General features: G+C 41.4%; 1 protein-coding gene across 4 annotated transcripts in view; it reads right to left on the bottom strand.

Moving 5' to 3' along the window:
- Ubap1 (ubiquitin associated protein 1) overlaps positions 1–26889 on the bottom strand; it is a 45425-nt gene that overhangs the window by 4845 nt on the left and 13691 nt on the right. For 2 of the 4 annotated variants that reach the window (XM_042696212.1, XM_042696214.1), the window contains exons 2-4: positions 22433–22473; positions 15420–15544; positions 6658–7581 (exon numbers count right to left, since the gene is read on the bottom strand). In XM_042696212.1, coding sequence (XP_042552146.1) covers positions 6658–7581; positions 15420–15544; positions 22433–22466 — 1083 coding nt within the window. In that variant the 5' untranslated portion in view covers positions 22467–22473. The remainder of the gene's footprint in view (positions 1–6657; positions 7582–15419; positions 15545–22432; positions 22474–26889) is intronic. The other 2 variants (XM_042696215.1, XM_042696216.1) reach the window with 2 other exon arrangements.

Raw genomic sequence — 26889 nt, 5'->3', positions numbered from 1 at the left:
AGGGGGGTGAGGGAAGGAGAGAGGAGGAAAAAGGAAGATAAAAGGCGAGTAATTTCAAAATATGATACAACTATGTACAAAGTTGCACAAGGAACCTCAATTAAAAACAATCAAAATGGGGGGCTGGGAAGGTAGCTCAGTGGTAGAGCGCTTGCCTTACATGCATGAGGCCCTGGGTTCCATTCCTCTGCACCACATAAGCAGAAAAAGACAGAAGTGGCACTGTGGCTCAAGTGGTAGAGTGCTAGCCTTGAGCTGAAGAGCTGAGGGACAGCGCCCAGACCCAGAGTTCAGGCCCCAGGACCAACCAAAAAACAAAACAAAACAAAAAACAGCAAAAAGAACTGTGGCTAGTGGAACAAGCCAGACAAGGTGAGGCCAACTTCAAACCCAATAACCAGCTATATACACATACACACGCATGCGCGTGCACACACACATGCGCACAAACACACCTCAGACCAGGCACTGATGACTCATTCCTGTACTCCCAACTACATAGGAATTAGAGATCAGGAAGATTGTGGTTTAAGACAAGGTTAGGCAAAAAGTTAGTGCAAATCTCACCTCAACCAATAGCAAGGTATGGTAGTGTTCACTTGTGATCCTAGCTATATGGTAAGTGTAAATAAAGTCCTATCTCCAAAATAAGAAAGCAAAATAGTCTAAGGATATTACTCAAGTGGTAGTACACTTGCCTGAGGCCCTGTGTTCAAACACCAGTACCATTAGAGATTTTTTTTTTTTTAGGGGGGTAGGGGTGGGTCATGGGGCTTGAACTCTGGGCCTGCGCTCTTCAGTGCAAGGTGAGCGCTCTACTACTTGAGCCACGGTGCCACCTCCGGTTTTCTGGTGGTTAATTGGAGATAAGAGTCTCATGGACTTTCCTGGCTTTGAACCAGAATCCTCATATCTCAGCCTCCTGAGTAGCTAGGATTACAGGTGTGAGCCACTGGCACCTGATTCATCAGATTTTTGACACACACATTTGTATATTCATGTTAGTATGAATCTTTACAAATATATGTATATATATTTGTATATAAATATATCTAGATATTTATCTAGATATATCCCAGCATCACCTTCAGTAAATATTAGAGATAACCTAAATATTCAACATAAAGTATGACTGTTATTAGATAGTCATTTAAAAATGCATTTAGGGTAAGCATGATAGTTCCTAGCACTCTGGGGGTTTATGCAGGAAGATGCCATGGTCAAGGCTAGCCTAGGCTATATAGTAAGGCCCTGTCTCAAAAAGTAAATAAATGACATTAAATGAAGGTTGAGGTACACATGATTAATATAGATACAACTATTTGTGTGTGGTGCTAGGAATCCAGTTCAGGACCTTATGCATGCTATTGACCTGTATACCTTCAGTCCCAGATAAATTCTTTTAAATAACATTACTGCATTCAGAGCAGCTCTTAGTCATTTTTTTTAAATACAAAGGTAAAACATAAATCTTGGAGGGGTACGAATTGACTTCAGCATAACATGGATTTTTCATATCCAATGGTTAAAATGTAAACTAAGAATGAACAAAACAGTGTAGAAAATTACTATTAAGGAATCTCCCAATATTAGTGTTTGAGGGCAAGCAAATTTTTTTTTTTTTTTGGGGGGGGGGGGGGGGAGGTTGGTCGTGGGGCCTGAATTCTGGTCCTGGGAGCTGTCCCTCAGCTCTTAAGCTCAAGGCTAGTTCTCTACCAGTTGAGCCACAGTACCACTTCAGCTTTTTCTGCTTATGTGGTGCTGAGGAATGGAACCCAGGGCTTCATGCATGAAAGGCAAGCACTCTACCACTGAGCCACTTTCCCAGCCCCAAGCAAAGTTTTTAGGAGGATATACCAGAGTTTCAAAGCTTCTAAAGAGTTTGGATACTAAGCCTTAAAGGTCACAGTCTTTGTATTCCTAGGCAGTCTCCAAGCCCTACTTCTATCAAGACAGTTCCTCTGCCAAATCTTCCCAGCTGCCTTTACTCCACCCCACCCCTCTGATACGTGAACACTTGGAACATTGCAGACACGTTCCCACCCGCATTACTACCTTACTGAAACACTCTGGTCAACATTGCTGGCGTAGTATTAATGTAAGTGCCTAGAGGAAAGTTACCATATCCTGTACATTTCTAATTCCCTAGAGTTTGGCTTTGGCCTTAACACTTCAACAGGGCAATCAAATAAGTGGAAGCCTATTAGGATTTTCATAAGGGGAATTTCATTTAGTACAGCAAATTGAGAGATGTTTAGTGTCTCTCCCAAAAGCCACTAAAATAAATATTGAGAACTAAAATTATATTTACCTTTACTGTCTAAGAAGAAAAAGTAAAAGCAAAGACAATAAAATCTGAGATCTTAAAATGTGGAAAGTGCATAGAGGAATGTTAACTATCAAAAGCAGTAAGCAAGCAAGTGGAAAGAGTCTTAAATCACTCAGATGCCTTAGAGCCAGACATTGGAAGCACCAGGCATTATTGGGATAAAGTAAAAGCATCAGACAAGATACTCTCCCATAACACCCTCACCTACCATAACATAGGAGGCAGAAAATTTAGGTTTTTAAAATGAGATTCAAATCAACAAATGAAAAAAAAAGGAAAAAGCGATAGGTATGGTTGGCACACAACTATAATCTCAGCACTCCTGGAGTTTGAGGCAAGAAGATTGCTAGTTGGAGGCCAGCCTGGGTAACCAGTGACATGAGTTCTACATAGCAATACCCTGCCTCAAGAAAACAAACAAAAAAAGTAATTTACATTATTATGTACATGTATCCAAATCTTGTATATCAATGTGATAGAAGATAAGAGAGAGGCTGCAGGAAGAGCTGGATATATCTTAACAGGAAGAATAAATTATCTAAATATGGTATCTTTAATAAAAGATGATATAAACGTTTTATTCAGAAATAGAAAAGCCAAGTGTAGGCTAAAGCAGAAAAAGATTATGAGTTAGCAGACTCCTACATAGTGTGTCCCTGCCTTAAAAAAACAAAACAATGAATATAACTTAACAAAGAGCCAGGCACAGGTACATACCTATAGTGCCAGCTTCTTGGGAGTTTGAGCAGGATGATCAATTAAGTCCAGCAGTTCAAAGCCTGCCTGAGCAACACAGACAATCCTTACTTTTCCCCTTAATGTCCCTCACTCACTTCATCGCAAAGAGCTTCATGAAAGCCACATGTAGGTGACTCATGCCTGTAATCCTAGCTACTTAGGGAAGCTGAGATCCAGAGGATCAAAGTTTGAAGCCAGCCCAGTCAGTAAAGTCTAAGAGGCCTATTTCAAAATAACCAGAAAGGGCTAAGCTGGTGGTGTGTCTAAGTGATGCCAGCCAAGCAAGCAAGCTGAGTGAGGTTCAGGCCCTGAGTTCCAACCCCAGTACTAACTAAATTTTTTAAAAAAAGGATTTTTCTTCTCAAGATGATGTAATCCCAGCTACTAAGGAGACAGGAGAATCAAGAAGTCAAGGCCAGCTCAGATCAGATAAGAGGTAAAGATCTTGTCTCAAAAACAAAACAAATTGCAAACAAAAGAGCTAGAAGCACAGCTGAAGTGGTATAGCATTTATCCTAGCATATGTGAGACCTTGGGCTCAATCCCCAATAATTTTTTTTAATCACAAATGTCTCAATTTAAATGGGGGGGGGGGGGGGGGGGAATGGGACGGCGAGAATGACATGACATATTGGTTAAGGATCCCTTATCTTTCCAGGATGCTTTTATCTAAAGCAGGAGTATAATGCTGACCTTAACAACTGACCAGGAAAAATTAGGATGAAACCTACACTGTACACTCTTCAAGTTTATCTGGAAAGAGGTACAGGAAGTTTATAGGAAGCCAGGAAGCAGCCCAGCACTGGTGGCTCACGCCTGTAATCCTAGCTATTCAGGAGGCTGACATCTGAGGATAGAGTTTCAAAGCCAGCCCTGGCAGGAAAGTCCGTGAGACTTTCATCTCCAATTAACCACCAGAAAACCAGAAGTGGTGCTGTGGCTCAAGTGGTAGAATGCTTGCCTTGAGCTGAAGAGCTCAGGGACAGCGCCCAGGCTCAGAGTTCAAGCATGAAGCTCTCCAACAATGGCAACACTCACACAATCATTTACCAAGAATGCTACTGCAGCTGCAGGGACCTTGCCCTTGTAAATCAGACCAAAGTTTCATCTTTCAGCGGGCTAATAGCAGCCTTGTTTTGGTCTCTGATAGACAATACAATTAAGTACCAATACAATTAAGCTCCTCTCTGATTCTAAACAGTGTCTTGACGTCTTTAGTCATAAAAAAACAAAACAAAACAAATCTATGAGCTGGTGTGTTAAAAGGTTCTTGGGCTTCTATGTTTACATTCTAGAATGCATTAATGTTTCATCTATACTGCTGAAATAACCACATCAATAGCTAAGCTCACGCTGTGTTAAGGAGAGGAACCTCAATGAATCTTCAAGGGTTTTTTGTGCCAAAATCAGATTTTCTTCAAGAAAGCTGTAATTTTCTTATTGAGCCAGCTCTCTACATTAAATCCGAGTCCTCAGGACAACCACCCCCCCTCCCTCCCTAGGAAGAAGACTGTACAAATCTTAACAAATGTTCATGGTGACAGGATTAAAAAATAATTATATGACTAAAATGTAAAAAATGCTAACTTTTTGCGGTACTAAGGATTGAGCACAGGTTATACTTGCCAAGCAGGCACTCTCCCATCACATGTCCAGGCCCTTTTTACCTAGAGTCTCAATTTATGCTTGGATTGGTCTGGGCTATGATCCCCTCCTACTGTGCTTCTCCGTGTCACAGGATGACAGGCACAGAACACTGTACTCAGGCACTATGCTTCCCCCATAGCCAGGATAGCAGATGTGACCACTGTGCCCATCCATTGGTCGAGATGCAGTCTTAATTTTTGTACCTATGGTTACCTTCAATTGTGATCCCCTGATCTCTATACCTCACAGGTACCTAGGATTACCATGCCTGACTAAAATGTGTAGATTTTTAAATGACAGCTTTCTACTTCATCCTTCAACTTCAAACACAAATTACCTACCAATCACTAAGGAACCACCCAGTCTGAAGAAATCTAACTCCAAGTTAGCCAAACTTTGATTTAAAAACTATATGCAGGGAAATGGCAACACTGTGGCTCAAGTGGTAGAGCACTTGCCTTGAGCTGAAGAGCTCAGGGACAGACAGTGCCCAGGCCCAGAGTTCAAGCCCCATGACTAACCCCTGCCCCCCCCCCAAAAAAAAAAACCATACTCAATGCACAACAACATGAAGATAAGGAAGCAGGAAGAAGTTACAAGGCGCACCAGGGCAGGTTTAAAAGAAAGAAAAAAAATAATTGGAAAAAAATTAAATACAGCCATGCATGGTGGCTCAAACCTACAATCCCAGCACTTGGGAGGTAGTCAGAAAAGCAGGTTATCTAACTAGACCTTGTTACCAAACAAAAACTTTAAAAAGCCAGAAGCCAGTGGCTCACACCATAATCCTAGCTACTCCAGAGGTTGAGATCTGAGGATCATAGTTCAAAACCAGCCTGAGCAGGAAAAGCCCATGATACTCCAGAAGTGGAGCTGTAGTTCAAGTGGTGGAATGCTAGTCTTAGCAAACATCAAGGTAAGCTGGGTGCCACTGGCTCACATCTGTAATCCTAGCTACTCAGGAGGCTGAGATCTGAGGATTGAGGTTCAAAGCCAACTCAGGAAAGTCTGTAAGACTCATCTCCAATTAACCACCAGAAAACCAGAAGTGGCTCTGTGGCTCAAAGTGGTAGAGCGCTAGCCTTGAACAAAAAAGAGCTCAGGAATAGTGCCCAGACCCTGAGTTCAAACCCCATAACCAACAAAAAAGAAAGAAAGAAAGAAAGAAAGAAAGAAAGAAAGAAAGAAAGAAAGAAAGAAAGAAAGAAAGAAAGAAAGAAAGAAAGAAAGAAAGAAAGAAAGAAGAAAGGAAGGAAGGAAGGAAGGAAGGAAGGAAGGAAGGAAGGAAGGAAAGGAAAGGAAAGGAAGGAAGGAAGGAAGGAAAAAAGAAGCTCAAGGACAGTGTCCTTGAGGAGTTCAAGCCTCAGGACAAGCATACACATACACACAAAATTAAAAAGGAAAAAAGCCCTAGAACATGGCAACACATAAAAACAAAATAATAGCTATATGCTAGTGGTTCAGGCCTGTAATCCTAGCTTCTCAGGAGGCTGAGATCTGAGGACTGAGGTTCAAACCCAGCCCGGGCAGGAAAGTCCTTGAGACTCTTATCTCCAATAAAACCACCAGAAAACTGGAAGTAGCACTGTGGCTCAAGTGGTAGAGTGCTCGCCTTGAGCTGAAGAGCACAAGGACCGCACCCAAACCGACAAAAGAAAAAATAATAATAAAGACTAGAAATGCCATTCAAAGGATTCCCATTATTCCTTTATCTTTACAGAGGAAAAATCCCCAAAAGAATCAGGGATGCCCTAACCTAGGCTAGAGGTATATGTAGTGGTAGAGGACTTGCCTAGCATACGCAAGGCACTGGGTTCAGTCGATAGCACACAATAAGTAGGTACACACTCAATCTAACTAGGCTCTGCTTAAAACTTAATCCTGGTCCTCAGGAAAAGCAATCTTTGGTACTATAACTTAGGGGAGTAATTTCAAAGACTTACTGTGGAACCAGTATTTGGAGGTGATGATTCTTCTGTGTACATAGACAAGACAGACAGGGAAGGCATCTGGGAGGATGTCAGGGTTGGCACTTCTGTGCCACTGTCCAAGTTCAAAGCTGAAAGCCCAAGAGTATGGTCCCCATTGAGCTCACTGGCACTGCTTTGGGTAGAAGGCTTTAGGGAATTCCAGGATGTGCCACTGCGGAGGCAGGATGTGCTATGGAAAGTGCTGGCCAGTTTGACTGTCGTCTGACTGCTGTCATCAGAGTCAAGTTTGGGGAAGGACAGAGATTTGATATTGCTTACTGCAGGGATAGGGGGTAGGGACACTTTGGAAGACAGCGATATCTTTTCACAGTTGCCCAACTGTGGTAACGTTATAAAGCCATTGGGTTTATGAAGAGGCTTGAAATCTAAGGTTGCCCGCTCCAAAGATGCCAACACCTCCTCATCCTGTAACACAGACCCAGAGCCTCCTCTAGGCAAGTTATTGTCCAATATCTGGGCCATAATAGGTCCAGTGGTTCCTACCAGAATGTTTCTCAGCTCTTCCTTCTCATCAATAGTTTTTAACTCCAGATTTTCAAATGGGTCCTCTTCGCACTCGAAGTCAGCAGGATTGAAATCTGCCTTGGTGTGGGGTGGGCTGAGAACTTTCTGTTTTGTGGCACTACTGCTGACCCGAGTTGGAGTGAGGATGCTGTTGTGCTGCAAGCTGGCAAGGATGGGATTAATAGGAGGTGGCTTTGTGGCTGCACTGTGAGTCTTGGGGAAGCTCATTTTGCTATCGCCCTCTGGGCCACTCTTAGAATTCACTTTAGCTTCTGCTTCCTCGGCCTTACGCTCTGCTTCTTGCTGGGCTTCTTGGATTTTCTTAATATCTTCAGCCCACTCAATGGTTTTCTTTTCCAAGGAGAAGTCATACTGCAAAGATATAGCAGAGAAAGGTGTGAACTGAGGTGGCTGCCCTTTGCCCACCCAATTCACTCCTTCCTCACTCCTACACAAGAGAGGTGGCCAGACAACATTTAAGGCACGTGGGGTGATCCTCAAGAGGAACGAGGCCTCGGTAGTTTAACCCAAACTATGCTCCCAGATTACTTGTAGAAATTAAGTAGAAAGAGGTCCCACCAAGGCTAATCCTACGGAGTAGGAAAAGGAACCTTGCCACTTCCTTCACTTCTCTTCCCTTAGGCCACTTTCCTCCCTAGAATTACTCTTGGCTCAACCAGGAAGCTTTAGCCACTTATGTTATGAAGTCTTTCCAAAATCTTACACCCTTTATCTTTACCAGTCATCTGATAGAGGACACATGTCATCACATGTAGCTTTAACCTGTCATCCCTAGCATTTTTCCAACATCACAATCCACTTTAGACAACAATTCAGCTAGACCCTCTTTAGGTCTCTATTATCTAAGACAATGTCCTAAATAGATCCTATACTTGGCTTCTAAAACTTAAAACACACCAGGTACCATGCATGACTGTTAGCATGGTTTGTATGGTGTGTGTGTGTGTGTGTGTGTGTGCGCGCGCGTGCGTGCGTGCGTGCGTGTGTACAGTATTGGGGTGAAACCCAGGACTTCACACATGGTAAGCAAGCTCTGAACTAAGCTATATTCCCAGCCCAGGATGATTTTCTATGATTTCTATGACTTTCTCTAGATTTTCTCAACCCTGTATTGTAACTATTGTTATCCCTACTACAAAGGCTATGCACAGTCATAAAGCTGGTAAGTTCTAGAGCACGGATTTCAACATAGGCAGTCTCACTAGATTCTCTACACATATACTTAGATTATAATGAGTAGGTTGCACTCAAAATGCAAGAATCTTCTTATTAAGAAATCCTGAGCCAGGCCCTAGTGGCTCACGCCTGTAATCCTAGCTACTCAGGAGGCCGAGATCTGAGGATCGAGGTTCAAAGCTAGCCCAGGCAGGAAAGTCTGTGAGACTCTTATCTCCAATAAACCACTAGAAAACCAGAAGTGGCGCTGTGGCTCAAGTGGTAGAGCACTTGCCTTGAGCTGAAGAGCACAGGGACAGCACCCAGGCCCAGAGTTCAAGCCCCACGACCGGCCAAAAAAAAAAAAAAGAGAGGGAGAGGCTAGGCACTGGTGGCTGGCTCATGCCTGTAATACTAGTGACTCAGGAGGTTGAGATCTGAGGATCACAGTTCAAAGCCTGCCTAGGCAGGAAAAGTCCATGAGACTCTTATTTCCAAATAACCACCAGAAAACTGGAAGTGTAATGTAGTTCAGGGGGAAAAGCTCAGGGACAGTGCCCCGAACCTGAGTTCAAGCCCTACAAATGACAAAAAAAAAAAAAAAAAAGGAGAGGAGGAGGGAGAAAGGAAAGGAGTAGAAGAGAAGGAAGGATGGCCTAATGGGAAGTGATTAGACTTAAGAGGGATTAATGCCTTTCTTAGAAGTTCTTGTTTAAAGAGAATCTAAGCCAGGTGTGCCGACACACAACTACAATAATAGCACCCAGGAGGCTGAAGCAAGAGAATCATGAATTCAAGGCCATCCTGGTCTATAACTTGAGACCCTGTCTCAAAGTGACAATAAAAATGTTAATTTAAAAAGAAAGAAAAGACTGGCATTTGTTCAGAATCACTCAGTTCCTGGTGAACCCAGCAATCGCTTTCTTGCTCCCTCTACATGCACGCATTCCCTTTCCACTTTTTCAACATGGTATGACGTAAGCCAGACGGCCAACAGGGGCTGAAGAGATGGAGCCACCCAGCCGTGAACTTTCAGTCAATAAAACTGTAAGCAAACGAACTTTTTCTATACAAAGCACTCAACCTCCTTTACTATAGAAGCACAAAATAGATTAAAACAGGGGGCTATGTATTTTATTTAATCCTTGTTATATATTCAAAAACTAATTATTTGCCTTGAAGAATTTAAGAAATCTTGTAAGATTACAAAGCTTTTTTTTTTTTTGGTCGGTTGTGAGGCCTCAACTCAGATCCTGGGCGCTGTCCCTCAGCTCTTCAGCTCAAGGCTAGTGCTCTACCACTTGAGCCACTTCCAGCTTTTTCTGCTTATGTGATGCTGAGGAATCGAACCCAGGGTCTCATGCATGCAAGGCAAGCTTCTACCACTGAGCCACCTTCCCAGCCCTAAAAAGCGATTATATGACAATTCTAATGTGTATAAATAAGAGTAATAGCAGAATCTGTTATAAACACTGTTATGATACTAAGTGCCATCACCACTATATCCAATAGAAGTTTTCTGGACTCTAGATGCAATTAGCTAAAAAAAACCTGAGTCTATATTATTATACAAGGACAAATGTGAACAAGTTATAGACACATCATCAAACTGTCTAGAACTCGAGGTCTGTTTTCTGGCCACAGAAGGCACCAACATCAATTCCACAGCCAAATTCTCCAGGCAAATAAAGCTTAAAGTTGTTCTGTGCAGTTACTTCCACCTGGCCCACATAGAAATAGAGGTTACAGCCTTGATTTCTTTTGGCCTGAGTGGATGCTTTAGGTTTCTATAATATGCCTTTATCAGTGCTACACATACTAAGTAAGAAACACCTGCAAAACCTGAAGTAGCAACAATTTGGAATTCAAAATAAATTTTCTGCATCTATCAAATGAAGCAATGAACAATATGAGAAAACACAGGTTTTTGTTTTCAGGGGGGATCTCTTTGTTGCCAAGTTGATCTCAGCTCAAGTGATCCTCCCACCTCAAGCTACCAAGCATCTGCGTCTACTGACCTACCTGCATTACAGCATCCACCAAGTCATCATCTTATTTTCTAATTATTTTTGCTATATTTTAACTTTTTGTGTGTGCCTATGTGTGTTCTTACTAATTTGTGTGTGTTGTACTAGGTATTAAATTCAGAACCTTATGCATACAAAGTATATATTCTACCACTGAGCTACATTCTCTAGGCCTAGGGATGTTGTCAATCATACTGCTAATAGTACTATACGCACAGATAAGTATTTTAATGACTGTGTAGCTACCTATTTAAAAAAATTAGGCAAATAAAACAAAGAAAAGTTAATAAGGTAAATCTACCTTTTACAGTTCAATGAAATCTCCATATACAAAAGGAATACCAGGGTTGAGATTGTGGCTTAGTGGTGTAGTGCTTGCCTCACATGCATGAAGCACTGGGTTTGATTCCTCAGTACCATATACACAGAAAAAGCCGAAACTGGGGCTGGGAAGGTGGCTCAGTGGTAGAGTGCTTGTCTTGCATGCATGAGGCTCTGGGTTGGATTCCTCAGCACCACATGAGCAGAAAAAGCTGGAATTGGCACTGTGGCTCTCAAGAGGTAGAGCGCTCGCCTTGAATTGAAGAGCTGAGGGACAGCACCGAGACCCAGAGTTCAAGCCCCATGACCGACAGAAAAAAAAAAAAGAGTTGGTAAGGATGTGGATAAATTAGAATACTCTTGCAGTGCTAATAGCAATGCAAAATTATACACTAGCCACTTTGGAATATAGTCTGTTTTATTAAACATAGCTATCATAAGACCCATCATTTCCAAAAGAAAACACAGTCCAGGGGGGGGGGGGGATGGGATATTTATAATGGCATTATTCATAAGTGGAAAAACTAGAAATTATATTAACTGATGAATATAGCAAAATGTGGCATAGCTATACAATGCAGTATTATTCAGACCATAAAAATTAACAAGATACTAATCATTCATAAAATTGGATAAACATTAAAAATGTAATAGGGGTGGGCGCTGGTGGCTCATGCCTGTAATCCTAGCTACTCAGGAGGGTGAGATCTGAGGATCACGGTTCACAGCCAGCCCGAGTAGGAAAGTCCTTGAGACTCTTATCTCCAATTAACTACCAGAAAAAAACTGGAAGTGGCATATGGCTCAAGTGGTAGAGCGCTCGCCTTGAGCTGAAGAGCTCAGGGACAGTGCACAGGCCCAGAGTTCAAGCCCCACAACTGAAGGAAGAAAAAAAAAAAAGTAATAGGGACTAGAGGCTGATTTTAATAAAAGCACTGACTCTTCACTGGGGCCCGAAGATGTCCAATGGGGCAACTTAAATCAGAATAAAAGCCTGGACTTGTCCTTTTCTATATTATTTTCTTGTATTCATTTTGAATTAAGGAAAAAAGTGTCTGATGAATAAACATCTCTGACAAGACTTGAAATTATTTTTGCTTTTCGTTGTTTTGTGGGTTTGTTTTTTTGTTTTTGTTTTTTTTTGGTTTTTTGGCTTTTGTTTTGCAGTACTGAGGGTTGAACTTTTCATTACCACTTAAACCAAACACCTTAGCCCTTTTTGACAAGAGTTGAAACTATTCCCCCTGGCAGCAGCAACTTTCTCAGCACTGATAGAGCCCAATTCTGAGATAATGATCACCAGACCAAGACTTAAGCAAATCTCCAGCTATGCAATCCCTAGCCCCAAGAGTGTAGGTAGCTCCTCAAGGCAGACTTAAAGTCACTAACTGCTTTCTTTCTTTGAGTGTGTTCAAACTGAGTGTTTTCCCTCCAGTCTTTACCATTCTTTTCTTCAAAGTGTCTACTGAGGTAAGTGCCTAGATTTGGCTCCTGGACACAAGTCAGACCTTAGGGCCTAGTTTGATGATTAAAAAAAAAACAAAAAAAAAAAAGCTAGGTGAAATAAGCTAAGTCTCAAAGGCTACATTCCATATTTCCAGATCTCATTTATACGGTATGTCCAGGAGATACAGAAAGTAGACCAGTGTTTATCAGAGGCTGGGGGCAAGTGGCAGGGGGATGAATTGTTTTAGGGAAATAAAAATGTTCTGGGATTATACAGCAGTATGTTTACACAACTCTATGAATATAACCACTATATAGCTTTAAAAGGTAAGCTCATGGCATGTGAGTTATATCTCAATAAAAAATTTTTAAATAAAATTTTCAGGTAGCTCACACCTGTAATCCTAGCTACTCAGAAGGCTGAGATCCAAGAATCAAGGTTCAAAGCCAGCCTGGGCAGTAAAAGCCCATGAGACTCTTATCTCCAATTAACCACCAAAAAGCCAGAAGTGGTTTCAAGTGGTAAAGTGTTAGCCTTGAGGGAAAAAAAAAAAAACCTCTGGTTAGTGCCCAGGCCCTGAGTTCAAGCATCAGAACTAGTGCACACATGCACACATACACAAAAATAAAGTAAAATAAAAATTTCAGCCAGGCGCCGGCAGCTCAAGCCTGTAATCCTAGCTACTCAGGAGGTAGAGATCTGAGGATTGTGGTTCAAAGCCAGCCTGGGCAGGAAGTCCTTGAGACTCTTATCTCCAATTAACCACTAGAAAACCGGGAGTGTCACTGTGGCTCAAGTGGTAGAGCACTAGCCTTGAGCTGGAGTGCAGGGACAGCGCCCAAGCCCAGAGTTCAAGCCCCATGACCGACCAAAAACTAAAAATTAAAATTAAAAAAATAATTCAAACTGTGATTATCCACAATAAACAGAATGAGGACGATGAAACAGAATTCCTTTTAAACTAACATAAACCAGAAAGAAAACTTTTCCAGAAAGTTGTATTTTTAAAAAAATATGTATCTTGGGGCTGGGAAGGTGGTTCAGTGGTAGAGCTCTTGCCTTGCATGCATGAGGCCCTGGGTTCGATTCCTCAGCACCACATATGCAAAAAGAAAAAAGCCGGAAGTGGCGCTGTGGCTCAAGTGGTAGAGCGCTAGCCTTGAGCTGAAGAGCTGAGGGACAGCGCCCAGGCCCTGAGTGCAGGCCCCATGACCGGACCCAAAAAAAAAAAAGTATCTTCTGAAGTCACAGGAAGAAATGCTTGAGTACTATACATTTTCTAAACTGTAAGCATCTTGACAACAGTTATTATTAAGGCATGTATCTCTCCATCTCTCCTCAGTACCCCACAGAGTACCTCTCCAAAGTAGGCATACAATAAATGTGTACAAAAAGGAAAAGGCTATATGCTGCTTTTAATAAGCAATTCAATACTTTTGTAGAGCTTAAAGATCAAAGAGCTAAATGGCCCTTGAGGAGATAGCATTCAAGCACAGTCTAAAATACAAAATATATTTTAGCAGAGAGGCAGCTGTTAATACAGTGAGAAAAAGAAGAGTATTCCAGGTAAAATAGGAGCTTATGGGGAAAGCTGGGTGCAGGCAAGTAATATACAAAGTCTGTTCTATAAACTGCTAGTAACCTAGTTTGAGAAACCTGGAGGCAACAAGCTAATATACTTTGCCATAATGTTGTCTCTACATTACATTCAATAATGACCAGTGGGTCACTAAACATTTTTTAATAGTTCTTTAAGAATATTATTCTTTATGGGTGGAGATGGGAGGGAAAAACTGGGAAAGAGCAAGGGAAATGTACTTATTATCTGACTTATGTTAACTTTCGTAACCTTTATAATAACAATTAAAAAACTTAAAAAATATTCTAGAAACAATGTGGAAAAAGGAAGGAAAATATGACAAAGGGCCAACTAAATAGGCTACTAACATAGACCAGGTAAAAAATAAGGTTGTACTGAAATAGAAACAGCAAAAGAGCCGGGCGCTGGTGGCTCACGCCTGTAATCCTAGCTACTCAGGAGGCTGAGATCTGAGGATCGCGGTTCAAAGCCAGCCCGAGCAGGAAAGACCGTGAGACTCCCATCTCCAATAAACCACCAGAAAACCAGAAGTGGCGCTGTAGCTCAAGTGGTAGAGCGCTCGCCTTGAGCTGAAGAGCTGAGGGACAACGCCCAGGCCCACAGTTCAAGCCCACGACCGACAAAAAAAAAAAAAAAAAGAAACAGCAAAAGAAATACATTATCTAACTTAGTGACTGAGAAGACAATGAAGACATGAGCAGAGAAAGAAAAGGGGTGAATAAGTTAACTGGGCAATGGGGTTTTATTTTGTGCTAGGCACAAAGTGGCAAAAAATATATTAACCCAATAGACTAAACACAATCTGTATATATTGTTTGTGTTTGGAAATCGAAATAGAAATGTGGGAATATAGAACAATGTGAGCCAGGCAGTAACAGGAGCCATGACAAATACAAATTAGGGGCTCGAATGTGGCTTAGTGGTAGAGTGCTTGCCTAGTATGCAGGAAGCCCTGGGTTCTGTTCCTCAGTACCACATAAACAGAAAAAGCCAGAAGTGGCACTGTTACTCAAGTGATACAGTGCTAGCTAGCCTTAAGCAAAAGAAGCTCAGGGATAGTGCTCAGGCCCTAAATTCAAGCCCCAGGACTGGTAAAAATAAAAAATAAAAAAATAGTGCTGGGAAGGTGGCTCAGTGGTAGAGCACTTGCCTTGCATGCATGAGGCCCTGGGTTCCGTTCCTCAGTACCACATAAGCAGAAAAAGCCAGAAGTGGCGCTGTTGCTCAAGTGCTACAGTGCTACCTAGCCTTAAGCAAAAGAAGCTCAGGGACAGTGCTCAGGCCCTGAATTCAAGCCCCAGGACTGGTAAAAATTAAAAAATAGTGCTGGGAAGGTGGTTCAGTGGTAGAGTGCTTGCCTTGCATGCATGAGGCCCTGGGTTCGATTCCTCAGCACCACATAAGCAGAAAAAAAAGCCGGAAGTGGTGCTATGGCTCAAGTGGTAGAGCGCTAGCCTTGAGCTGAAGAGCTGAGGGACAGCGCCCAGGTCCAGAGTTCAGGCTCACAACCGGACCCCCCCCCAAAAAAAAAAATACAAATTAGAGATGTAAGCATAGCTTTTTCTATTGTCCGATACATCAAATTCTTATTCTTTACATTTTTAAATGCACTAAACTTTAACTAAAAATCACCACTTACCTGCACTTCTCTGACAACCTGCAAACAATCAGGCAAGGAGAAGCCAATAGGTAGACCAACTTTAGCTGGTGTTTTGAATTTGTCTCCTATCTTAAATGGGACATCATCAAGGTAACTGAAAGTCCCTATAATCAAAAATAAAGTAGAAAATATCAGCAAGGAACTTTATTATTTTTTATAATATTATGTTTAGTGGATACATATTAATTTAGTTGTACTCTAAGACTTCACTGCTTACCTTTTCCTTAACCCTAGATCACTAAAGAATAAAATCCTACTTCAATCTACTTAATCTTATTAGAGTTGTTTTTCAATTATGCTGACATGTAAAAGGTAGAGTTCTTTTTTTTTTTTGGTCAGTCATGGGGCTTGAACTCTGGGCCTGGGCACTGTCCCTGAGAATTTCAGCTCAAGGCCAGCACTCTACCACTTGAGTCACAGCGCCACTTCCCATTTTCTGGTGGTTTATTAGAGGTAAGAAGAGTCTTACTGCCTGAGCTGGCTTTGAACCATGATCCTCAGATCTCAATCTCAGCCTCTTGAGTAGCTAGGATTACAGACTTGAGCCACCAGGGCCCAACTAAAGCTAGAGTTCTTTATTTTGGGTTCAGCTGTGGGCCTGAGAGCCTGGGTGCTGTCCCTCAGCTCTTCAGCTCAAGGCTAGCGCTCTACCACTTGAGCCACAGCGCCACTTCTGGCTTTTTTTTTTTTTGTTTATGGGTTCTGAGGAATTGAACCCAGCCTCAAGCATGCAAGGCAAGCGCTTTACCACTGAGCCACCTTCCCAGCCCCTAAAGCTAGAGTTCTTAAACAGCCTTTTCCCCACCAGGATCCAAGACCTCTCTCTGGCCTTATTCCCTAGTAGTCATCTTCTGGCTCATTGCAGTAAGTCATGGTGAACTCTCTTTACAACAGCAGGCAAAATAGGTCAAATCCAAATACTGAAGAAAAAAAAATCTAACTTCTACACAGCTTCAAATTAAGTCTACAACTGTGGTCAAGCTAATCATTTTTCCTGGGCATATTCCTGATTATTAATACACTTGGAAATTTTCCAAATGTTGTCCTACTTACAACAACAAACACTGCTGAGAATTCAGGGGGAAATGAGCCCTTATATACTGCTGGTGAGAATGCAAATTAGTGCAACAATTATAGAAATCAATATGAAGTTTCCTCAAAAAACTAAAAAGAGGGGCTGGGAAGGTGGCTTAGTGGTAGAGCGCTTGCCTTGCATGCATAAGGCCCTGGGTTCGAATCCCCAGCCCCACATAAGCAAAAAGAAAAAAAGCCGGAAGTAGTGCTGTGGCTCAAGTAGTAGAGCGCTAGCCTTGAGCTGAAGGAGCTGAGGGACAGTGCCCAGGCCCAGAGATCAGGCCCCATGACCGGACCCAAAAAAAAAAAAAACTAAAAAATAAACCTACTTTATGATCCCATAGAGCATATACCTGAAGAAGTCTAAATCAATTTACAAGAAAGACATCTGCATACCCATTTTTCTGCAATTTAGTTCACAACAGCCAACTGTAGAATTGGCTAAGGTGCCCAACACGATGAATGAGTAAAGATGTGGTATATGTATACCATTGAATACTAGTTATTCAGGCATAAAGAAGAATGAAAATTTATCATTTGCAAGAAACTGGATAAAACTGGAGATCATGTTGAAGATAAGGTAGCTCAAAAGGCCAAATGCTTCATACTTTACTCATTTGTTGAATTTAGACTTTCAATGTACATACATACACATGCATACACAAACAGAGCACTGGATTATAACTTGGGACTGTTTGGAGAGATGAGAGGTGGGAGCCAAATGAAAGAGAATGATTGAGGAAGAATAATATTGAAATATACCATGTCTAAATATGAGACTGTATAACAAAGCTGTTGAACAACAAGGCTGGGAAAATGGGGAGAAAGTAAAAGCAGTGATTAGTCTAATTAAAATATATGTATTTATGTGCAAAATATCTGATGAAATCCCTTGATACTATTTATATATACTAAAAAGAGAGTAAAATGGGAGACAGGTATAATAGTGAAGGGTGAATGCATGTGAAAATGAGTATTATATGTGTGTATAAAAATAACTTATTGAGGGGCTGGGAAGGTGGCTCAGGGTAGAGCGCTTGCCTTGCATGCCTGATTCCCTGGGTTTGATTCCTCAGCACCACATAAGCAAAAAGAAAAAAGCCAGAAGTGGCGCTGTGGCTCAAGTGGTAGAACGCTAGCCTTGAGCTGAAGAGCTGAGGGACAGCGCCCAGGCCCAGAGTTCAGGCCCCATGACCAGACCCAAAAAAAAAAAAAAAAACCACTAGTAAGTAAAATGATTTATAAGCCCTAAAAAAACCATTTACATTCATTAATATCAACTAAATTTCTTGAGTGAATAATGACTAGTGTGGCATTTGCATGGGCTACTATCTAAAAAGCACTATTTTGAGCTAAATCTGGTGACAATGCCTAAAATCCCAATAGTGGGAAGGCTGAGAGTAGAGGATCTCCAATACAAAGTCAGTCAGGGATACACAACTAAAACCTGTCTCAAAATAACAAAAACAAAACAAACAAAAACCTTAAAAGAAGGAGGGGTGCTATGCAAAAGATATCTGAGCCATTAGGAATTGGAAAAGAGTTTGTTTTTTTTTAATCTACCTTTCAGTCAGGTAACTGAAAGAGACTCTTATTCTATAATGGAACCAAGTTCAGGTTTAGAAACAGGCAAAACCAACTAAAATCCCTCTAAACTGCTGCTTTTCTTTGTAAGCACTAATCATAGGTACCTGCTTTAAAAACAGATTCCTTTCTTTCACCAACAAAGTCAATGACTTCACCTCCCAAGGATTTTATCTGTATCTCCCATCAATAGTAATCCCCTAATCTTCCAGGGCCTTAGTCCTTAAAGGAATGAGCAGAAGGCAGAAGTAGGGATAAATGGTAGCCAAGTACTAAATGACATAGAAACATTTTGAATAATAGAGAATACCATAAATATTATTAATGATGATGCTATGATAGTTATAGAAAACATTAAGAATTGTCTATTTTTATTCAAGATATTATACTATCTACTTAAAGATATCCACATCTCATCAATTTTATTTTTTAAGCAAACTCATAGAATCCAATAAAAATGAAAACACAATCTACCAGAACCTTTGGAAATTAGTGAAAGTAATCCTAAGAGGAAGGTTTAGAACTGTGAGCACCTACCTCAAAAAAAAAAAAAAAAAGGCACCAGTCACACCTGTAATCCTACCTACTCAGGAAGGAGACTGAGATATGAAGGATTGATATTTGAAGTCAGCCAGAAAAGTTTACTAGATTCAATCTTCAAAATAATCAGAAAGAAAGCAGGGTTGAAGGCATTGCTCAAATGGTAGTGCCAGCCAAGCACAAAGCACAAAGTCCTGAGTTCAAATTCAAGTACTGGGGCAGGGAGGAGAGAAATGGAAGAGAAGGGAAAAGAAGGGAAGAGGGAGAGAAACAGTCACAGAGGGACTATACAAAGACCTAAAGAAAAAGTTCAAAAAATTAGCTGGGTACTAGTGGCTCATGCCTATAATTCTACATACTCAGGATGTGAAGATCTGAGAATCTTGGTTCGAAGCCAGCCAGGGCAGGAAAGTCAGTGAGACTCTTATCTCCAATATCCATGCAAAAACTGGAAGTGGACTGTGGCTCAAAGAGGTAGGGCATTACCCAAAAAATCTCACTGACAGTGCTCAGGTCCTGAGTTCAAGCCCCACAACTGACAAAAAAATAAATAAAAGGGGCTGGGAAGGTGGCTCAGTGGTAGAGCACTTGTCTTGCATGCATGAGGTCCTGGGTTCGATTCCTCAGCACCACATATGCAAAAAGAAAAAAGCCAGAAGTGGCGCTGTAGCTCAAGTGGTAGAGCGCTAGCCTTGAGCTGAAGAGATGAAGGACAGCACCCAGACCCAGAGTTCAGGCCCCACAACTGGATCCAAAAATAAATAAATAAATAAATAAAAGCTTAATAAATGGTTATTTGAAAACATTCATAAACCCTTAGCCAATCTGACTATAAGGAAATGGTCCAAATAAATAAAATTAGAGATGAAAAGGGCCGTATCACAACAAATACAAGTGAAATCCAGAAGGTAGTATTTTGAATACTTAGACTCAAAACTGGAAAGTTCTAGAAATGGATAAATTTCTAGATCAACTTGACCTACCAAAATTGAACCAAAAATATGTCACTTAAATCTATAAGAAATTAGACTGAAGTAGTAATAAAGATTCTCCAAACCCGGTGTTGGTGGCTCACGCCTGTAATCCTAGCTACTCAGGAGGCTGAGATCTGAGGATCATGGTTCAAAAGCCAGACTGGGCAGGAAAGCCTGTGAGACTCATCTCCAATAAACCACTAGAAAACCGGAAGTGGTGCTGTGGCTCAAGTGCAGAGCACTAGCCTTGAGCTGAAGAGCTCAGGGACAGTGTCCAGGCCCAGGGTTCAAGCCCCATGACAAAAAAAAAAAAAAAAAAACAACTACCCTAAAATCCAGCAACAGCACTCTTAAAGGCATTCCGAAGAAATGTAAGTCAGGGCATAATAGAGGCATTTGAACACCCATGTTCATTGTGGCACCATTCACAACAGCTGAGCTATGGAAACAAATGATGAATGGACCAAGAAAAGGTGTTGTATAATTGTCTATGGATTAGGAGTAGCTAGATATGATGTCTCAGAAAGCATAAAAGCTGACTGGGCATTGGTAGGTCACACCTGTAATCCTAGCTACTCAAGAGATTGAATCTGAAAATTGCAGTTTGAAGCCAGGCAAGGTGGTTAATCTCCAACTGACCCCAAAAGAACTAAAAGTTGGGGTGTGGCTCAAATGGTACAGTAATGTCTTGAGAGCAGAAAAGGCCAAGAGAAAGCCCACACTGAGTTCAAGCCACACTACACATCACACATGTGCATATTCACACAAACACACACACACACACACACAAAGAAAGTATAAAAGCTTAGGTAAAAACTTATTTTGGGTCTTAACTCTCATTTCCTGAATGAGAGTTTTATTCTTCCTTACTTTAACCTGTTATACTAAAACTTAGCCAGGCGCTGGTGGCTCATGCCTATAATCCTAGCTACTCAGGAGGCTGAGATTTGAGGATCACGGTTCAAAGCCTGGGCAGGAAAGTCCATCATGAGACTCATCTCCAATAAACCACTAGAAAACCGGAAGTGGTGCTATGGATCAAGTGGTAGAGTGCTCGCCTTAAGCTGAAGAGCTGAGGGACAGCCCCCAGGCCCAGAGTTCAAGCCCCATGACTGACCAAAAAAAAAAAAAGACAATTGTTATATGTGTATATACACAATAAATTATTATTCAGCCGTAAAGAAAAATAAAATTATGTTGTTTGCAGGTTAATGTATAGATCTTTAGACAACAGTATCAAACAAAGTAAGCTGGGTTCAGGACAAAGATCACATCTTTTCTCTCAAATGTGGATGCTAGATTTAAAAGATATATATTTATGTAAACACATACAAGATTAGTGTGACACCTCTGAATAATTAGCATGTACTTTAACAAAAAATGATCCGGAAATAGAAACGTACTGTCTGAGTAAAGGTACTACTGGGAGGGAGGCAAACAGTGAGAGTTAAGGAGGGTAAATATGGCAAACTACTTTATGTACATACAAGAAAATAAAACTTGAATAGAACTTGTTGAAAAATGGAGGGGAGGAAGAAGAGGGAGAGGGACAGAGTGGGTGGATAACTAATCAAGATACATTGATTGCATGCATAAATGGAGATATTAAAATGAAACTCCCTTGAACTGATGCCAATAAAAAAAAAAGAAATTAAAGCTGGGTGCCAGTGGCTCATGCCTATAATCCTAGCTACTCAGAAGGCTAAGATCTGAGAATCATGGCTCAAAACCACCCAGGGCAGGAAAGTCCTTATCTCCAATTTACAGTCATCCCTCGCTATATGACAGTTCACTTATTTCAGCTTTCACTATATCGCATACATAAGGGGGCTGGGAATGTGGCTTAGTGGTAGAGTGCTTGCCTCATATGCATGAAGCCCTGAGTTCGATTCCTCAGTACTACATACACAAAAAAAGCCAGAAGTGGCGCTGTGGCTCAAATAGAGCACTAGCCTTGAGCACAGAGAGGCTCAAAGACAGTGCCCAGACCCTGAGCTCAAGCTCCAGGACCAGGGGGAAAAAATAAAAATAAAAATAAATACGTAAATAGTGATCCCTCACCTATCATGGGAGCTACGTTCCAGAGACCCCTGCAACAGGGGAAAATCCATTAAGTAGCTGATAGTAATTATAATTTTGAACTTGAAACCAAATAGTTTATTATCTTAAGATATGATAACAATGTTTTTTAGTAAATTACTTCCTTTTGAGAACTAGGGTAAGACAAGTAAAACAAAAGCTTTAACTAAAAGATTAAACATTTTTTACATACAAATGGAGAAGTGCTAAGACCAAGAAAGACTGAAAACAGTGCTGAATAACAACAAATCTGGCTTAGCCCTTATCTACCTCTTATGTAGCTTCAAGTACAATAACCAGAAAATTTAACTGCCCATTTAAAGAAACACTTTAAAGTTATCGAAGGTTCTTGATGTATACGCTACATGTTGTACAACTTTACTTTTCCAAACTGTTCATATAAAAAGACAAAGAAGGAGCCGGGCGCTGGTGGCTCACGCCTGTAATCCTAGCTACTCAGGAGACTGAGATCTGAGGATCGCGGTTCAAAGCCAGCCCGGGCAAGAAAGACCCTGAGACTCCTATCTCCAATAAACCACCAGAAAACCGGAAGTGGCGCTGTAGCTCAAGTGGTAGAGCGCTCGCCTTGAGCTGAAGAGCTGAGGGACAGTGCCCAGGCCCAGAGTTCAAGCCCCACGACCGACAAAAAAAAAAAAAAAAAAAAGACAAAGAAGATGCCAAGTGAGTTCAAATTCTCTACCAAATGATAACTTCAATTGTAATATTCAATAGTCCACTTACCATGGAAATCTGTACCCAACTTCTTAGAAGCCATTTAGAACCTGAAAAACAAGGAAATATTTCTTAAGCACACATCCTGAAGGACTAAAAACAAGATGCAGACTGGAGAAAGAAATGAGGTGGCTTGTTCTGGTTTTGGTACTGAGGCTAGGTCTCAGGGCCAGAATACTTTCTCTTAAGCTCTCTAACTCAAGGCTGGCAGAGGTTTGAGCTAAACCTCTGCTTCTGGGTTGGTATTTTTTTTTTTTTGGGGGGGGGGTTAATTACATAAAAGTCTCATGGACTTTTCTGTTCAGGCTGCCTTTGAACCCAGATGGCTTCAAAGCACAATCCTTATCTCGGCCTTTTTTTTTTTTTTTTTTTTGATCAGTCATGGGGCTTGAATGCTGTCCCTCCACTCTCCAGCTCAAGGAGAGCACTTCTGGTTTTCTGGAGATAAGAGGCTGGCTTTGAACCATGATCCTCAGATCTCAGCCTCCTGAGTAGCTAGGATTACAGGCGTGAGCCACCAGCTCCCGGCTCTTATCTCAGCCCTCTGAGAAGCTTTACAGGTGTGAGCTACTAGTGCCCGGCTCAATAAGATTGGTTGTTTTGGTTTTTATTTATTTTTACTAAATGTCTTAAATCTGCAGGTTTAAAGAAAAAAAAATCAGGGGCTGGGAAGATGGCTCAGTGGTAGAGCGCTTGCCTTGCATGCCTGAGGCCCTGGGTTCGATTCCTCAGCACCACATAAGCAAAATGAAAAAAGCCAGAAGTGGCTCTGTGGCTCAAGTGGTAGAGCGCTAGCCTTGAGCTGAAGAGCTGAGGGATAACGCCCAGGCCCAGAGTTCAGGCCCCACGGACCCAAAAAAAAAAAAAAAAAAAATCAGGCTGGATACTGGTGGCTCACGCCTGTACTCCTAGCTATTCAGGAGGCTGAGATCTGAGGATAGGGGTTTGAAGCCAGCCTGGGCAGAAAAGTTCCCAAGAGACTTTTATCCAATAAACTACTCAGAAAAAGCTAAAAATGGTACTGTGGCTCAAGTGGTAGAGTATGAGCCTTGAGCAAAAGAAGCTTAGGGACGTGCAAGACGTTCAGGCTCCAGGACTGGTTAAAAAAAAAATCAGAATGGCAGGATATCTACTCATTTGTCTGCCTAGGCTGGCTATGAGCCTTAATCTTCAAGTAGCTAGGATTATATGCATGAACTACCAGTACCTAGCTCATAATGTAATTTTTATTTTGGCCTGACAGTCTTAGAACATATCTGTAAAGACTAAATTGAATTTATAAGATCTTAATTTCAGTCATTTCAAGTCTCATCATTAGCTAGACACTACTTTCATAATTTATCACTGTCTACAAACTCTGTTTGCAAACCTAAATGCTTTTATTATAGGCTACTGTACAACAGCATATTTGGCTAAAGACAGCAGGCCAACAAAAGAAGTCAACAGTGTACTGACTCACCCTGAGGAGTATTTTAATGGCTACAGTAAGCTTTAATTCATGTATTAATTTCTGCTTGCAATCATCCAAAATACTGCTTGTTCAGATCTTTCCTGAGCACCACTGTGTTATGGAGAGCTAAAATAAAAACCTCAGCTGGGCGCCAGTGGCTCACACCTGTAATCCTAGCTACTCAAGAGGCTGAGATCTGAGGATCTCGGTTCAAAGACAGCCCAGGCAGGAAAGTCCATGAGACTCTTATCTTCAATAAACCACTCGAAAACCGGAAGTGGCTCTGTGGCTCAAGCACTCACCTTGAGCTGAAGAGCACAGGGACAGCGCCCAAGCCCAGAGTTCAAGCCCCATGACCGACCAAAAAAAAGCCAAAAAACCTCAATGAAAACCGTTGATAGAGGGATGGGGGAATAGAGAAAGAAAAACAGGCTGTATATAGAGAGGACCTTGCAGGAAGGAGTTAGGCTAACAAGGAAGATTAAAGAGTATGAATATGATCAAAGCAGATTGTTTGCAACTATGAAAACAAAACAGTGAAGCTTTGTTTAAATTGTTTTGTTGTTTTGGTGCCAGGACTAGGGCTAGAACTCAGGCCCTGGGTGCTGTCCTTGAGCTTTTTGCTCAAGGCTTATATTGTACCACTTGAACCACTTCCAGAGATAAGTTTGCTGGTTAACTGAAAATAAAGAGTCTCATAGACTGCTGTCCAGGCTGGCTTCAAATCACCATCCTCAGATCTCAGCCTCTTGAGTAGTTAGGATTACAGGTATGATGTACCAGTGCTTGGCTAAAATTGTTTTGAGAATGTGAGAAGGAAGTATGTTAGAAGGGTAAGACTGATTGGAATATATTGTAAATATGTGTGGAAATTTAACAATAAAATCCTCCCCCATGGGCTGGGAAGGCAGCTCAGTGGTAGAGTGCTTGCCTCATAAGCATGAGGCCCTGGGTTCGATTCCTCAGTACCACACAAGCAGAAAAGGCTGGAAGTGGCTCTGTGGCTCAAGTGGTACAGTGCTAGCCTTGAGCTGAAGAGCTTAGGGACAGCGCCCAGGCCCAGAGTTCAGACCCCATGACCAACCAAAAAAAAAAAAAAATCCTCCCTTGTGTAACTAATATATAAAGAAAATAAAATAGTTATACATCACTAATAGTCATCATAATAAAAAAAAAATTAAGATATGTCCTCTTAGCCCTGGCCAACCTCCCTCTATCTTTTGTGCAGCTGGGACAACAAGCACACACCCGCATACCCAACTCAATGTTGTGTATGTATGTGGGTAAGTGCACCTGTGTGCCTGTCTTGGGGCTTGAGCTTTTGTGGTCAAGGCTAATCCTCTACCACTTGAGCCATGGCTCCACTTCTGGCTTTTTTGGTAGTTAATTCAAGATAAAGAGTCACACAGACTTTCCTCCCTGGGCTGGCTTCGAACTATAATCCTCAGATCTCAGCCTACCAAGTAGCTAGGATTAGCATGAGCTAGCTATCAGTGCCTGGCTCTGACTCAATTTTTGAGACAAGAATGGTCTGGCTAACTTGTGCTCCAGCTGACCTCAAACTGAAATCTCCCCATGTCCATCAACCACCCAGTTGGGATTAAGGCATGTTCTTACAGTATTGGAGTTATGAGATTATAAATTGGTCTTCTGATTTTCCCTTTTGTGCTATGTTTTTTAAATTTTCTATACTGAAAGTATCTCTAATTTATCAACCATTTGGTGCACAAAAACATACTTTGTTGGGGAGGGAAGGGATAGTAGGGGAAAAACAAAGGAGGACGTAACTGCTTGATAGGAAATGTACTCATTACCTTACTCACGTAACTGTAACCCCTCTGTACAGTATTTTTCCAATAAAAAAACATATACAAACAAAAAAACATACTTTGTGAGGGGAAAATGACAGCAAAGAAGATTCCTGGGAAGTAGCACTGTGGCTCAAGTGGTAGAGTGCAAGCATTTAGCAAAAAAGGTCAGGGACAGCACCACACACACACACAGCAACACACACACACACAGCAACACATACACAGCAACACACACACACCCCAAATCTTGTGAGTTCACAAAGAGGAAAAATTCAAACACATAGATGGTTCTAGGTTACTGATTCATGGAGGTATAGTTAAGTGTTTTACTTATATCATGATAAAAAAAGAGTTATGAATTGCTCCCAAATACATAGAATCAGAATAAAGCAATAACTAGGGATGATGATGTAGCTCAATGGTAGACCACCTGACTAGTATTCCCTAAATTTAATCATCCCAGCACTACCAAAAAAAAAAAAAAACTAAAAATTATAGGAACAGAAGAATTATGAAAAAATACAAATGAATAAGGCAGATCTAATTTGTGTTATGTAGACTGAGGAGCAGGCAGAGAGGCCTACCTCAGCACCCAGGAGGAGCTCTGCACTGAAGGCACATGGGTAAAAAGTGAATGCTGAGAACAGAAGACAGTCTGCTGAATTTCTGCGTCTGCAGTGCACATTATGATCCCTTTGTAGAGCATGTCTACAAAATCATTTAGGACAATGATGAAGAGAAGACATTTAACAGGGAATATGAAAAACAGCCCTCCACAAACTACCAAAAACAAAAAAACAAACAAAAAAAGCTGAGCTGGGAAGGTTGGCTCAGTGGTAGAGTGCTTGCCTTACATGCATGAGACCTTGGGTTCGAGTCCTCAGCATCACATAAGCAGAAAAAAGCCAGAAGTGGTGCTGTAGCTCAAGTAGTAGGGCGCTAGCATTGAGCTGAAGAGCTGAGGGACAACACCCAGGCCCAGAGTTCAGGCCTCACAACCGACAAAAAAAAAAAAAAAAACCATTCTATTTCCTAAAATACTTTGCCTATAATAGAGCCTACATCTCCTGCCCTAGCAGGCCATTAACAAAGGGCATACATGGTCCTATGGACTCTTTTACCAGTAACACTCTGTTTTTGCAGAACTTACCTTGGTTGTAAAGCAGAAGTCACCTAGCATCTATGTGCACCCACTATGGAAATCA

Source organism: Dipodomys spectabilis, unplaced genomic scaffold (assembly GCF_019054845.1).
Source record: "Dipodomys spectabilis isolate Male_0828 unplaced genomic scaffold, ASM1905484v1 ptg000006l, whole genome shotgun sequence".
Classification (NCBI taxonomy): Eukaryota; Metazoa; Chordata; class Mammalia; order Rodentia; family Heteromyidae; genus Dipodomys; species Dipodomys spectabilis.
Note: the sequence above shows the minus strand (reverse complement) of the source record. Positions and strands in the feature narration are given on the sequence as shown.